Source organism: Prionailurus bengalensis, chromosome B3, assembly GCF_016509475.1.
Source record: "Prionailurus bengalensis isolate Pbe53 chromosome B3, Fcat_Pben_1.1_paternal_pri, whole genome shotgun sequence".
NCBI lineage: Eukaryota > Metazoa > Chordata > Mammalia > Carnivora > Felidae > Prionailurus > Prionailurus bengalensis.
In genome coordinates, this window is record NC_057355.1 from 32,242,467 (window position 1) to 32,256,797 (window position 14,331).

The 14,331-nt window shown below is 55.2% G+C and overlaps 2 protein-coding genes across 11 annotated transcripts in view; one reads left to right on the forward strand and one right to left on the reverse strand.

Annotated features, from left to right (window-relative positions):
• The window catches only part of PML (PML nuclear body scaffold), a 39,209-nt gene extending 37,394 nt beyond the window's left edge, over window positions 1-1,815 (reverse strand). For 7 of the 8 annotated variants that reach the window (XM_043555042.1, XM_043555037.1, XM_043555041.1 and 4 more), the window contains exon 1: window positions 1,537-1,813. In XM_043555042.1, coding sequence (XP_043410977.1) covers window positions 1,537-1,671 — 135 coding nt within the window. In that variant the 5' untranslated portion in view covers window positions 1,672-1,813. Of the gene's footprint in view, window positions 1-1,536 lie in introns of all 8 variants that reach the window. The other variant, XM_043555035.1, reaches the window with a different exon arrangement.
• A 35-nt stretch (window positions 1,816-1,850) lies between these two features.
• On the forward strand, window positions 1,851-13,961 carry STOML1 (stomatin like 1). 3 transcript variants are annotated; one of them, XM_043555045.1, is made up of 7 exons: window positions 1,851-1,966; window positions 5,723-5,829; window positions 7,000-7,149; window positions 7,458-7,685; window positions 11,683-11,878; window positions 12,349-12,561; window positions 13,035-13,961. In XM_043555045.1, exons 3-7 carry the CDS (start codon window positions 7,021-7,023, stop codon window positions 13,226-13,228), a joined length of 960 nt encoding a protein of 319 aa, XP_043410980.1. In that variant the 5' UTR covers window positions 1,851-1,966; window positions 5,723-5,829; window positions 7,000-7,020; the 3' UTR covers window positions 13,229-13,961. The 3 variants fall into 3 exon arrangements, with proteins under 3 accessions (XP_043410980.1, XP_043410979.1, XP_043410978.1); XM_043555044.1 differs by lacking the exon at window positions 1,851-1,966 and adding an exon at window positions 4,001-4,230 and having other exon boundaries at window positions 7,458-7,661; XM_043555043.1 differs by lacking the exon at window positions 1,851-1,966 and adding an exon at window positions 4,012-4,230.
• Window positions 13,962-14,331: the final 370 nt, after the last annotated feature.

Here is a 14,331-nt window from a genome sequence, read left to right on the forward strand (position 1 = left end):
CAGTTGGTAGAGCATGTGACTCTTGATCCTAGGGTTGTGAGTTTGAGCCCCATGCTCGGTGTAGAAGTTGCTTAAATATAAAATCTTAAAAATTAAATAAAATAAAAAGGAAGAAAATTCTCACACATGCGATGAGAACCTTGAAGACATTACGCTCAGCAAAGTAAGCCAAACACAAAGGGACAAATATTGCATGGTTCCACTTTCTAAATTAGGCAAAGTCATAGCAACAGAAAGTAGATTGGTGGTTACCAGGAACTGGGAAAAGGGGGCAATAAGGAGCTATTGCTTAAAGAGTACAGTTTCTGTTGGGGGTGACGAAAGAATTCTGGAAATAGAGGGTGGTGATAGTAACACAACATTGTGAATATACTTAATACCACTGAAAGGTACACTTAAAAATGGTTAAATTTTTGGAGCAGCTGGCTGGCTCGGTTGCTGGAGCATGTAACTCTTGATCTCAGGGTTGTAAATTCAAGCCCCACGTCAGGTGTAGAGATTACTCACAAAAATAAAATCCTTAAGGGGCGCCTGGGTGGCTCAGTCGTTAAGCATCCGACTTCGGCTCAGGTCATGATCTCGCCGTTTGTGAGTTCAAGCCCTGCATCGGGCTCTGTGCTGACAGCTCAGAGCCTGGAGCCTGCTTTGGATTCCGTGTCTCCCTCTCTCTCTCTGCCCTTCCCCTGCTCTCTCTCTCTCTCAAAAATAAACATTTAAAAAATTTAAAAAAAAATAAATCCTTAAAAACATGGTAAGTTTTATGTTATGGATAGTTTACAGCAAAAAAAAAAAAAAAAATGCTTAAAACAGTACCTGGCACGTGAGGAGTGTTCATAATTAAGTAGTATTACTCCTAGTTTTAATAATGCAAATAATAAAAGTTACCGCAAGAAGGTGCTTTCATGAAAGGGAGCCAAAGGGCCTGGAAGAACATAGAGCAAGTGATGTAAGTAGCTCCTTTGGGGGAGGAGGGGAGCTGGGGCATTTGTCCGGGAGAAGACTGAGGCAAGCTTCCAGGAGGAGGACCTTGTGGACGGGGGCTGTGCTCGAGGGGTGTTCCAAGAAAAGGATCCTGGAGGTATCCTAGCGGAGAAACCACCACAGGAGCTGTGAGGCCTTAGCCAAGACACTTCTCTCATCCGGGCCAGTTTCCCACTTTCTGATCTGGGAACTTGGGTTTTGGTTTTCCCACACCTGGGACATGTTCCTGGCTCCAGAGGCCTGCGCAGTAGGGCTGCTCCTGCCATTCTCCCTAACCTGTGGACCTTCATCTGAGGCAGGAGCTTAGGAGGCAAAGCGCCAGCGTGGTCATTTTGCCCCCTGCTCCTGGAGAATCACAGCCTGGAGAGGCTCCCCTAACTCATCCAGGTCTCACTTACCCCTACCCCAGCCAAGAGGGTCAGGACCCAGTGCCTGCTTTTCTCTCTGTGTCACTCTTTGAGGTGCTTGGCCAAGTTGCCCTCTCCCTTCCCACCTCTCCCCGCAACTGATCAAATCAACAAAGCCTAAACCCCATCTCCCCAAACCCAGTAGTACCTCCGTGGGGCTGTGGCTGGGGCTGGGCTGGTGGTCTTCGGAGACGGACTCCGGGGGAGGCATGGTGGGTGTGGGGGGCAGTGCGGGGTCTTGCTGGGGACCCGGAGATTGGGCGAGTGCAGGCTCCCGCTGCATGGATCACAGCACAGTTTCGATTCTGGGTTTTGAGCTTGAGGGGCGGGAGGAGAAGCGGAACGAGAAGCAGGCGCCAGAGGGCCAAGTCTCCCGAACCCGTCCGAGTCTATCCGTAAGGGGCGGCGCCCGCTGAGAGCCCGCCTCCCGAGAGGAAGTGAGACAGAGCGGAGGGGCGGTTCTAGGGGCGGAGGGGCGGCTCTAGGGGCGGAGAGGCCGACTTGGGGGATTTGAAGGCACGCCCAGAGCCGGAGGACGGATGGAGGAGGAGAGGAGAAGACGGTTGGCTGACCTGGGGGTAAGGGAGCTGGAAAGGAGGCAGCGCCCTCCCTCGGCTTTGAGGGAGGGCCAAGGGGTGGGGACAGAGATGAGCCACAGGTGGCCCTGCTTCGGGAGAACCCCAGGTCTAGTGGAAGAGCAGTTACCCAAACAGAGGTTTTCATACACTAGTGGGACTGGCTGGAAAGGAGATCCTCGGCTGGCACTTGAAGGAACGGGGAAGGAGGGTGGGTGGTCGCCAGGACTTAGGGGCTGGGGGAACACTTGAACAGCACGTGCAAAGGCATGGAGGTTTGACACAGGAGAGCCTGTTTGAGTCATGTTAAGATTTAAGAGGGGACCCATGGGCAGCATCAGAGCCAAGGAGATGGACCAGTTCTGTGAGCAACAAGAGAGTGAGTTTAGAACCCAGGAACATGACCCAACCCGGATGCTGGGACGGGCACTCTGACAACCGGGACAGGTGGCCTGATCTAGGACAACGGCTGTGGGATGCAAAAGAGGGATCTGAGTTAGAGACACTGGGAGGACACTGAGTGGAGATGAGGGGGGACAGGATGATGCCTTGGGTGGCAGTTGGAAAGGCTGGTGAGTCTGAGGCAGTGGTGGCAGGCTGGCAAGGGGGAGAGCTGGTGAGCAGATATGAAGACAGCAAGGAGAGAGCAAATCAGCTCTTGGCCGAAGGAGAAGCATGCCAGCTCCCAGCTGGTGAGGGGAGAAAGCACAACTCCTCACTGGGTCAAGGGCCCTGGCTTTCAAACATCAAACCATCCTAACCACTGTGCCACCTGCTGTGTACAATTCTGTGCTCAGTTCCAGCTTGGAGCAGACTAGGGATGGTGATAGGATCTTGCTCTTGTAAAGCTTATCGTCTGGGGTGTGTGGGGGAAAGGGAATGGCGGGGAGACCCAACTTCCTAGGGACTATGTGAGAGGCCTCAGGGGCCTACCCTAACCTTCAGCCTGATCAGTACCCACCAGGGCTTTAGAATCAGGCCATCAAACTAGGACAAGCCAAAGATGGTGAAGCAGCATCTGCAGAAGGGACATGGCCTGGTCATGGCTATGGCTGGGGTGTGAAGGGCCTGAGGAGGCAGGACTGGCATGTGGCTGAGACAAAGAAAGTTGTATTAATTTTTTTGCTTACTGTTTTTTTTTAATGTTTATTTATTTTTGAGAGAGAGAGACAGAGACAGAGTGTGAGTGGGGGAGGGGCCCAGGGAGACACATGCATAGAATCTGAAGCAGGCTCCGGGCTCTGAGCTGTCAGTGCAGAGCCCAGTGTGGGGCCGGAACCCATGAACCTCAAGATCACGACCTGAGCTGAAGCCGGATGCTTACTCAACTGAGCCCCCTCTTTGCTCACTTTGAAAGACACCCCGCCCCAACACCAAGTTGAAAATCAGTGCTTCTCAGAGTAAATTCACCATTTGCATTTGGATTTTCTTGAGCCATGGAGTGGCAAGTTACCTCTGGATCAAGGGGTGTGCCATTTCTGGACCTCTGTGATGCTCTCTCTGGAGGGCCTGCCCCAGGATGGTTTATGCTCTCCCCTTCTTCCTCACTCTGCTGTACTCCCTGAGGTCTGCACATGAAATTTCTCTTTTTGTGCCAAAGTTCAGGCCCTCCTGCCACACCTGGACCACAACAAGCTGGTTACGGCTTCATTCAACAAGTCTGAGATCCATTCTGTGCCGAGCACTGCTTGCTGGGCTGTGGGGACACAAGGAGGAATAATTTGCTCACCAGACCCTTAAGAAACCCTGATTCTAGATAAGACACCCCCACACCCACACGCACCGCCACCTCAGTATGTGAGTTTGCAGCGGGAGTGCTGAGAAGGCTGGTAGCATTTCCTTGATTCTGGAGTTTTAAACTTTGGCTTCTGAAAACCCACTCACAGAGTTCACCTTGCCTTCCTGCTCCTTTTCCAAGGCCCCGCGAGAGCAGAGGCAGGGCTCCAGCGGGTTCGGTCCTCCCGGCGCAGGGGGCGCTGTGCGACGGCGGGAACGCGGCCGAGCTAGCCGCCTCCTCCTGCGTCGCGGCCCGTGAAACCGGAAGCGGCGGCCTGCCGGGGGCGGGCTTGGGGAGCGGCCGGCTGCGCTTGCCGGGCACCGCGCGGGGGCGCGGGGCGTGCCCCAGTCAGGAGCCATGCTCGGCAGGTCCGGGTATCGGGCGCTGCCCTTGGGGGACTTTGACCGTTTCCAGCAGTCGAGCTTCGGCTTCCTGGGCTCGCAGAAGGGCTGCTTGTCCCCGGAGCGGGGCGGCGTGGGGCCGGGGGCCGGTGAGTGGCCGCCCAGCACAGCGGACCCGGGGCGGGGACCGGCCGGCACCCTCTGGAGTCAGCCGGTCTGGTGCCCTCGCACCCTAAGAGGAGGCACAGAGTGGCCACGATGTGGAGAAGGGCCTGGACCGGGAGTTGGGATGCTAGCGCTCCTCCGCCCCCCACGTAGGGCTGCTGGGCTGTTGCCCCGGAGCCGTCTTATTTTCTAACAGGCCTCACCCCCTGATTTCTCCTCTCGGCTCTTATCAGCCCTTTAAGCCTGGGAAGGGATTTCATATCCCCATTTTGACCAGAAAGAACCCGGGGTCTAGGCATAGGAGGTCACCAGCTCACTAATGGCACTTGGTGGCAGAGAAATGGCAGAATCTTCATCCCAGTGACTACTTCTGGATGCCCTGAGCTTAAGCATCTACCTGTTTCCTGATGGATAGCGACAGGAGAAAAAGGCAGGCCTTCAGCTGCCTGTTGTGTCAGCTTTGGTCCTCTTTTGCTCCAGAGCCTTGAGTGTTTCCCTTAGCCCCCCCGGGGTCAGATCCCACATGCCGCAGTCTGAAAACCGAACCCTCCTGTAATGATAGCTGACCCTATCCCAGAGTTTCTTTCCTGCAGTAGCCACAGGGATCAGAGCCAGGCAGTATCCTGGGGCCTGGAGAGCCCAGAGGACATGGTGTTCCTGGGAGGTCTGAGCAGAGGCTCCTGTCTGCCTCTTGTCCAGCCTTGGCATGGGAAGGAGAGCAGAGGATAATCATCCTAGATTCTGGGGCTTTCTCAGCTCCACTTTTCATTCTGGGCTCTTGGTTCTCCAGGGGCCAGGGCCTCTGTCTCAGATGAGCCTATCTTCCTAGTTCCCACACCGCATCCGAAGCTGCTTCCAGTGAAGCATTCAGTAGTCCTTAGGGCATTAAAGGGGGTGCATGGTGAGCCTGAGAAGAGAGAAGAACATCTTCCCTGTCATCCATGGCTCCTGTTGAGCCATTAATGCTTTATCCCTTTAGGCTAAGGTATTATCTGCAAAAGGAGGCCCTGAAAGCACGCTTCTGGGGCTGATGGTAGAGGAGGAATGTTTTATACCACCAGCATTCAGTTCAACCCAGCACAGTGTGTACAGATGCCCAGGTGCCCCTGGCTCTGTGCTACACATGGATGGCAGGCTATATCAGACAAGGGAATTGGTCCAGATACCCAGAGAGGAGAGCGTCACATGGATAGCTTCTCACATCTAATGGCTGTTGCCTAGCAGAGACTAGGCCTTGTGGGAGCGGGACTCAGACAGATTAGTTTTGATGTGTGGGAGGAGGGAACATCCTTCACTAGCATCTGGTTAAAGACACTGGAGTATTAGGCAATGGAGAGCCCTGAGAAGGAAAGAGCTGGTGAAGGGGGGGTGGTTGGAGGTGGGCAAAAGTTGCCCTTGACCAAGTTCATTCAGCCTGCCGCTATCCTGCCAGAACCAGTTGGCGTTCCTTGACCGCCTCTGCTCTCTTGTCCCCAGATGCGCCCCAGAGCTGGCCTTCCTACCTCTGCCATGGCCTCATCAGTTTCCTGGGGTTCTTGCTGCTGCTGATTACCTTCCCTGTTTCCGGCTGGTTTGCCTTGAAGGTAAGGCTGGCCGGGTTACCCTCAGGGTGGTTGGGCTGCACTGAAACCTTTGGCGTTGTTAGATGAATTCCCCATCCTCTGTCCACTTCCTCTAAATATTACATTATCACACCCCGATGAAATGGGCTAGTCAAGGATGGTTCATTTGCATCTTTCAGATGAGGAAAGTGAGGCTCAGACTTGCCCAAAGTCATACTGGGCGCCAGTAAATGGTCAACAAGCCTTCCCAATTTCCCAAGTCCTGGAGTCTGGACACTGGCTTTATGGTACACACAGATATCTTTGCCATACGTTCCTTTCTTTGGGTCAGGCTAAAATCTGAAATGAAAAACACTCAACTTGGCCCAGCAGGTAATGAATAGTAGGAATTCAGGCCTGGTTCTCAACAGGGCTGGTGTAGAGGGGAAAAAGATGAACTATAGTTAAGGATCACATCTGAGAGCTGCAGTGAAGGTGGAAGCCCAGGAAGGCCTTGCTCTTTGTGTGACCCTAGGCAATAATAGTCAACTTTTCTGGAAAGCCTTTGGGTTTGGTGCGGTCTGGAAGGAAGCCTTAGAAGGTCCTAAATCCTGGTCCTAAAACTGCCACTGAAACAACTACTGTGTGACCTTGGGCATGTCACTTTGCCTCTCTGGGCCTTCATTTCTCAGTTTGGACATATTTACTTCTGAAATTGGGAAAGCCCTTTGCTTGGGGTTGGCGTCATTCAGAACTACATCCAAATCCTGCCTGTTTCACTCGGGGGCTCTGAGATTTTTTTTTTTTTTTTTTAATTTTTTTTTTTTTTCAACATTTATTTATTTTTGGGACAGAGAGAGACAGAGCATGAACGGGGGAGGGGCAGAGAGAGAGGGAGACACAGAATCGGAAACAGGCTCCAGGCTCTGAGCCATCAGCCCAGAGCCTGACGCGGGGCTCGAACTCACGGACTGCGAGATCGTGACCTGGCTGAAGTCGGACGCTTAACCGACTGCGCCACCCAGGCGCCCCTGAGATTTTTGAGTAAGGCATTTAACCTCTCAGAGCCTTGGTTTTCTCTTCTAAAAAGATCTAAGGATGACTGACACCAGCCAAAGCAAGGGAAGAGAGAGGCGAGGGAGGGACCCTGCCGGACGTTGTTGCCTGCCTACACTCAGCATTTTCACCCCTTTCCCTCGTTCTCGTGAACAGATTGTGCCCACCTATGAGCGGATGATAGTGTTTCGACTGGGCAGGATCCGCACCCCTCAAGGGCCTGGCATGGTTCTGCTCCTGCCCTTCATTGACTCCTTTCAGCGGGTGGACTTGAGGACACGAGCTTTCAATGTCCCTCCCTGCAAGGTGAGGGGCTTCTCAGCTCCCCTGGACAGAGGGAGTGGGGGCTTGTGCAGAATGTATTGTGGGAGCGGCACCTTGGTGTATGAGTAGCCATCAGGGGTGGGGTCGGGGGAGTGACCAGAAAGTCGAGGATGGAGGTTGGAAGGATCTCCTTGCTTCGTGTACCTAACACCATGCACTTGGGGACATGATTTTCCCCTTCAGGAGCTAGGTCCCATGCGGGTGGGTCAAGCTGGGTGGTCTCAGTGGGCCTGACCTGCCTGCAGCCCCAGCCCTTTGAGTGTCCCCTGTCTCACGTCCTCCCCCAATAGTTGGCCTCTAAGGATGGGGCTGTGCTGTCTGTGGGGGCCGACGTCCAGTTCCGCATCTGGGACCCGGTACTATCTGTGATGACTGTGAAGGACCTGAACGCAGCCACGCGCATGACAGCCCAGAATGCCATGACCAAGGCCCTGCTCAAGAGGCCTCTGCGGGAGATCCAGATGGAGAAGCTCAAGATCAGCGACCAGCTCCTGGTAGGCAGCTCTCACAGGGTAGAGGTCAGTGGTGGGCACATGGGCCTGGCTCTGCCTGCCAGGGCACTTTGAGCAAAGCACCGGATCGCTCTGGGCCTCAGTTTACCATATGTCCTAACTTTTGAAGAGCCAGTGGTCTGGGTGGGACTGTGAGTTGAGGAACAGAAGACGGGTGCAGACCAGAGTGGTCTTGGGCGAGCCCATCTTAAAGAGGCAAAGGGGCCCTGGAGGGGAGTGGCCTGCCAGAGATTCCTGGGTCCTGCCTCACTGCTGGGGTTTTACCGTGCCGTGCCCTGCAGGCACTGCCATGACCACACCGCGCCTCACAGGCAGGCGGGAAGGTGAAAGGAGCAGGCCTCCTGCCAGTCACCTTCTGGGGACTTCTGTGCTCGTGTGCAGCATGTGCATTTTGGGGGCCTTGTGTTCCTTGTTCAGGACAGAACAAAGGGACGTCGGGACCTGGGGACCTTTTTCCTGCCTCTTCTCCATGTGTGAGTAATTATCTATACCAGAATTCCCCTCATGTCCCTTCTATGGCAAGATGGGGTGGAAGTGAATACACATGTGGCAGCACGTCCCCTGCTCCCCATGCTTACCTTGTGCTTTGTCCTGTGTCCCAGTGGACCGTGGATGAGGTTTCCCCTTGTTCCCCTTGGCTCTGTTTTACCCCGGGGACTTGGGGTGAGAGGACAGGAGGGGTGGGATAATGCCAGTCCCTTCAGGAAGTGAATCAACCACGTGAGTGAAACTCCTCGGGAAATCCTACTGTGATGGTGACTGCAGCTGTCACATGCAGGGCATTTTCTAGTTTACAAGCCCCTTTGCCTGCCCAAGCGTAGCTCTGCTTTACATTTTGCTGCGAGAGGGCCTATTATTACTGTTTTATTTTGGAGGGAGGAAACTACAGGCTCAGAAACTTTTTTTTTTTTTTTTTTGATGTTTATTTTTGAGAGAGGGAGCATGAGCATGGGAGGGACAGAGAGAGGGAGACACAGAAACCGAAGCAGGCTGCAGGCTCTGAGCTGTCAGCACAGAGCCCAATGTGCGGCTTGAACTCACAGACCCCGAGATCACGACCTGAGCCAAAGTCAGACGCTTAAGTGACTGGGCCACCCAGGCGCCCAGGGCTCAGAAACTATTTGAGATGCCTTCTAAGAGTCACAGTCAAGGGCAGAGCTGGCCTAGAGCCAGATCACCTGCCCTCTCACCCCCCCCCCCCACCTCCATCTTCTACAATTGTAACAATTTTTATTTATGAAACCACATGCCATTTTAATGTGCTTTTCAGAGGAGAAAACTGATCTCAGTCATTGCTGTCAGGAGCAGGGTAGGGGAAGAAGCCAGAAAGCCAGGCATGTTGTGCAACAAAGCCAAAGAGAGGCAGTTTGGGGGAGTCAGTCCCACACCAGGATGTTAGTCATTTAGGGCCTGTTGCCCAGACTGAGTTGGCGCCTGGTAGAGTAGGGTCAGGGCCTGTGGTTAAAACGAAATCCCGAGAAACCCAGCATGCCTCCCCAAAGCCCTGGGTCAGGCATAAATGTCTCATTCCCACTCGCCTTTTTGCCTACTTCTCCCCTGGAGGGGTGCACGCTCCCCACTGTCCCTTGCCAGGCCCTCCCTTAGCTGCTTGCTCACTCTTCCTGCAGGCCGATTGCTTCCCCTTCACCCCCCACCCACCCCTTGTCCCTCTGCCACAGCCTCGCCTCTTGCTCCTGGGGCCGGGGGCGGGGAGGGGCAGATGCTCCAGGACAAGAGCCCTTTCAGCACCTCCAGCGTCACCCCTTCTACCTCCTCTTCATAGGTGCTATTTTCCCTGCTTCACTGCCAGCTTCCTCAGAGACTCCGCCCTGCCAGGGCAGTGCTCTGGGCCCAGGGCTCAGCTCCTGCCTCCGCCAGTCCTCCCTCCTCCCCTTTCTGTGTGGGCAAAGGCTCATCCACCACCCCAGCCCTTACTGGCTCCCACCTGCCTCTCCCCTGCCCTTCAGCAGCCAGTCCTCAGTTTAGGCTTCCTCCAGGCCCCCTAAAAGAGACAGCCCCTTCTGCTAGCTCTGGGGCATTTCTCAGTCCTATGCTCGCTTCACCTGGCAGTAGCCTTTCACTCTGTGGACCCTCCTCCTCTCACTCTCAGACCCTCTGCTTCCCTTGGCTTCCACTATTCCACAGTCTGCTTGTCCTTGCTTCCAGCTCACTGCGTTACTCCTTGTTCTCCTGCCCTTCAGTTTCCAAGTTTCTGGCGTTGGCCTCCTCTTGTCTGGGACGGCCTGGGAGAGCTCGTCCACCCGGGCTTTGTGCTGCCTCTGGACACTATTTACAATCCTCTGCTCTAGCCCTACTCCTGTGCCCGGGACCCTATTTATCCCCAGTTTATCCCCCGTTGGACACTTGGCTCTTCCATAGTTATCATCCCTCCCCTAGCCACCTCCAAATCTGTGTCTCCCTCTGTGCTTGCTGTCTAGGTGAACACCTACACTCACGATCCACACGGGAGCCCACACCAGAAATCTGACTCCTCACTGCCTTCCCTCATTGCACACCCAGGCAGCCACCAAGCTTACTGGTTGTTTCTCTAGTGTCTTGCTGTAGCTTTATATAGTTTCCAGAGTTGTGCTCTGTCCTCTGTGTACCTTGGCTGCACAGCCACATCTCTGCCTGACAGCAGATCCGAATCACTTCTGCCTGCAATTTGAAACAGTGTCTTACCTGGACTCCATGCCTCCACCTTCAGCCCCCTTCAATCCAGTGTCCACACAGCAGCCAGGAGGATCTTCCCAACAAGCAAGTCTATGACCTCCCTGCTAAACTCCTCTCGGTCTCCTTGCGTGTCAGAATAAATCCAACTGAACCGGAGCAATCCACCCTGAGCCCTCAGCTATCTCCAGTCTCCCAGCCCACACCTGATGGTCCAGCCTAATGCACCTATGGTTACTCACACTTCCTCAAGTATTCCAGGTTCTCCAGTCTGGGCTTTTGTACATCCTGTTCCCATTGCCTGGAAGAGTCCTTTTGGGGTTCCCGGACCCATTCCAATGTGGGGGAAGGGGGTTACCCCCACACAACACCAAGCAATTTTTAGACACCAGTAGAATGTCCAAGAATTCAGCTCAATTCTGACACTATCTACTGGGAGACAGCATCATCAGACCCCATGGGTTGAGGGCTCAGTCCCATAAGACTGCCCCCCACTCCCCACTAAAGATGCCAGTCATAAGCCCCAGGCCATTACGGTGCTTGTGACCAACCAGATACGGACTGGAGGTTCCAGTGACCTTCCAGGGTTCTTCTGCTAGAGCGGCTCCCAGAACTCTGGGAAACACTTAATGTTTGCCAGTTTATTAAAAGATACGATAAGATATATGAATCAACAGCCAAAGAGATACACGGAGTGAGGTCTGGGGAAGGGGCATGGAGCTTCCACGGCCTCCCCAGACACACCATTCTTACCACCCTCCTGGTGTTCACCAGCCTGGGAGCTCTGGAACCCAGTCCTCTTGGGGATTTTATGGATCTGAGGACTGAAAGTTCCAATTTCTCCAGTCACATAGTTGGTCCTCCTGGCAGCCAGCCCCCACCTTTGGGTGGGGTCCAAAATCACCTTTGCTATCAGAACCAAAGACACCTTTATCACTTTTCTCACAGGCAATTCCCAGGGTTGTAGGAGCTGTGAGCCAGGAACAGGCCAAATGTATAGAAATATTTTGATGGTTTAAATGATCAAATGTATATTTCTTACAAATCATAACATTGCAGCCCTCCTTTCCCTTAGGCCCTTTCACCGGTTTGACTCCCCTCCAACCAGCACCCATGCTCCCTCCCTGGACCTCCAGGGCTTCAGGCCCTCTCCAGGTTGCTCACCACCAGCTGCGCACTGCTGGGTTGTAACGGCTCTCAGCCTGTGTCCCCTGGAGGAGCTTGGCCCATAGGGAGTTGTCCCGGGAGGCTGTGGGGCCTCCGGGCCAAAAAAAAAGGTGCTCCCAGAAAGGCTTGTTGATTTAATTCCATTTCTCCCCACACTTTTTTCCAGCTGGAAATCAACGATGTGACCAGGGCCTGGGGGCTGGAGGTGGACCGAGTGGAACTGGCAGTGGAGGCTGTGCTCCAGCCGCCCCAGGACAGCCCAGCGGGGTCCAGCCTAGACAGCACCCTCCAGCAGCTGGCCCTCCACTTCCTGGGAGGAGGCCTGTCCTCGGGGGCAGGAGGTGCCCCACCCCCAGGGCCAGGTGAGGAGCCCCGGGGGAGGAACTGGGCGGCGCTCAGCCAGCCTCTCAGCTTGGTGTCCTGCCCAGGCGCGGCTTTGCTGCTTGTTCCCTTACGGAGTTCGGCACCTGTGTGCAGTGCACCCCTGCCCAGCAGCTCAGCCAGCCCCGCTGGTGAAGCGGACCGAGCTAAGCAGCAAGAAGAGCCCAGGGACCTGAGTGCGTAGAGGCCTTCGGGAGCCTCTGTGGCAGGAAGTGACCGTACCTGGGAAAGAATTTGACTTTCAGGGCTGGAGTAGCTGAGAAACAGGCTCTGGGGATTAAGGCTGAAAACGTAAGCGCTACTTCTTAGAGGAGGAAGCTGAACTCAGGCCTGAAGGGCATATAAGAGGAAACTGCCACGAGAGGTACAGAGGTGACACTGGTCCTGACCTGGGCAGCACACTGACTTTCTTCTCTCTGCCTCCTTCCCCAACCCTGTTGGCCATGCCCAGCGGACTCCTTGGAGATGGTGAGCGAAGTCGAGCTGCCTGCCCCTCACGGCGGCGCCGGGCCCAGCCCGAAGCAGCCTGTGGCCGAGGGGCTGCTGACGGCCCTGCAGCCCTTCCTGTCGGAGGCCCTGGTCAGCCAGGTCGGGGCCTGCTACCAGTTCAATGTCCTCCTGCCCAGCGGGACCCAGAGCATCTACTTCCTCGACCTCACTACAGGTGCCACCGCCTTCCCCGTCCTCTCCTTCACACCCACCTCCCACCCCGGTGGTCCTTTTTTAAATTGCCCCCTGCTCCTGCCAACAGTTTAGTCGGGGGCTCAGACACCATGCGCAGACAGCGATTATCTGGGCCTTTGTCTCCCTGCCCTGTCCTGGCCAGTGGGACAACCTAGACAGCCGAGCTTCCTACACCAAGAGCCCCACACATAGTGCAGGCCCACTGCACACGAGGCTCTCTGCTGAGCATTGCGGTGTGTGAGCTCAGCTACTTCTCACCACAAGCCTCTGATTTCGGGATGATCAGCATCCCTATTTCACCAGTTTAGAAGCTAAAGCCCTGAGTGGTCACACACACTTAGAACCCGCACACTTTACTACTTTCCACTCCCCGCAGCGGGACATGCTAACCCCGTCTTCCTCCTGCTGCATAGCTGTCCCTCTACTAATACTCAGTTTTCTTTCCCTGCACAGGGCAAGGGAGGGTAGGACACGGGGTGCCTGACGGCATCCCTGATGTGGTGGTGGAGATGGCTGAAGCAGACCTGCGGGCCCTTCTGTGCAGGGAGCTGCGGCCCCTGGGGGCCTACATGAGTGGGCGGCTAAAGGTGAAGGGCGACCTGGCCGTGGCCATGAAGCTGGAAGCTGTCCTCAGAGCCCTGAAGTAGCAGCCTTGGCTGACTGTCCATAGCCCAGCCCCAAGTCTGGCATCAAGCCGGGGGGGCATCTGGGAGGAGGAGGCACCGGTGCTGTACCTTGGATTGTTGAAGCCTTGAGAAGTTTCAGCCCCAGCCAGGAGCCAATGAATGGAGGCTGGCAGACACCAGACTCTGGGAGAGACTAAGTCAGGCTGCCCTGCCTTGCTCACCTACAGTGGTTTTCTGAACAAGCCTTTGCCCGTCCTGGTCCCCTGCTGAGTGCCCGGCCCCGAGCTGAGTACACAGTGTGATGACAAGAGAGCCAGGCCTGCTTCGCTCTGCTGGCTACCTGAGTGGAGAGGCAGGGCCCATAGAAACAGTTTGACCATAACTGGTTTGGTCCCAGTGTGAAGGAGCAAAGCATGTGGCTCAGGTCCAGCTCCAGAGTGGGGATCAGAGACGTGGAGTCGGGGAGAAGGAAGGCAGCCATCAAGAGGTCACTGCATGGCGGGGATTTGGGGGTTGGGCTGGGCCTGCCTTCCTGGTTGCAGCCTAGGCCCAGGCTGCTGGGTGGTGGGGATGGAAAAGCTTGGGGCCTGCTCCGCCGCCGGCCCTGCTCCTGAAGACGTCTTGACTAATCCGCCAGCTCCGTCTTGCATGCTTGACGGGCTGGGGCCCAGGGCAGCATGTTGGAGAGCCCTGCTGTTCTGTGCTTTTTACCAGAGGTTTGCAAACCACCAATAAATGTGCTGTTTACAATGTATTGGAGAGAAGTGGGGGCACGGGGGTGGGCTAGGGGGCTCCCAGAGGCCATTTCCCTGCTGCCCCCTGGGCAAGGACGAGGGTTTGGAGGCTGACACACCCTCAAGGTACACTTGAACCACCCACAGTTCCCCTTCCTGCCAAGGGTTTCAAAGACCCTGGGGCAGGTGCTGGGCACTCTGTTCCTATTTAGGGTAGAAGTTTGCCAGGAAAGAGAGGGAATGGGTGTGTCAGAGCTGGTGCCGCAAACAACCTCCTGAGGGGCAGGGTGGGGGTTCTGATCACATTCAGGAGCCCCTGTCAGCTCCCCTTCTTGTTACACCGGGTCACTGTTCTCCACCAGCACAAAGGAAGGAAACAGAAGGAACTGG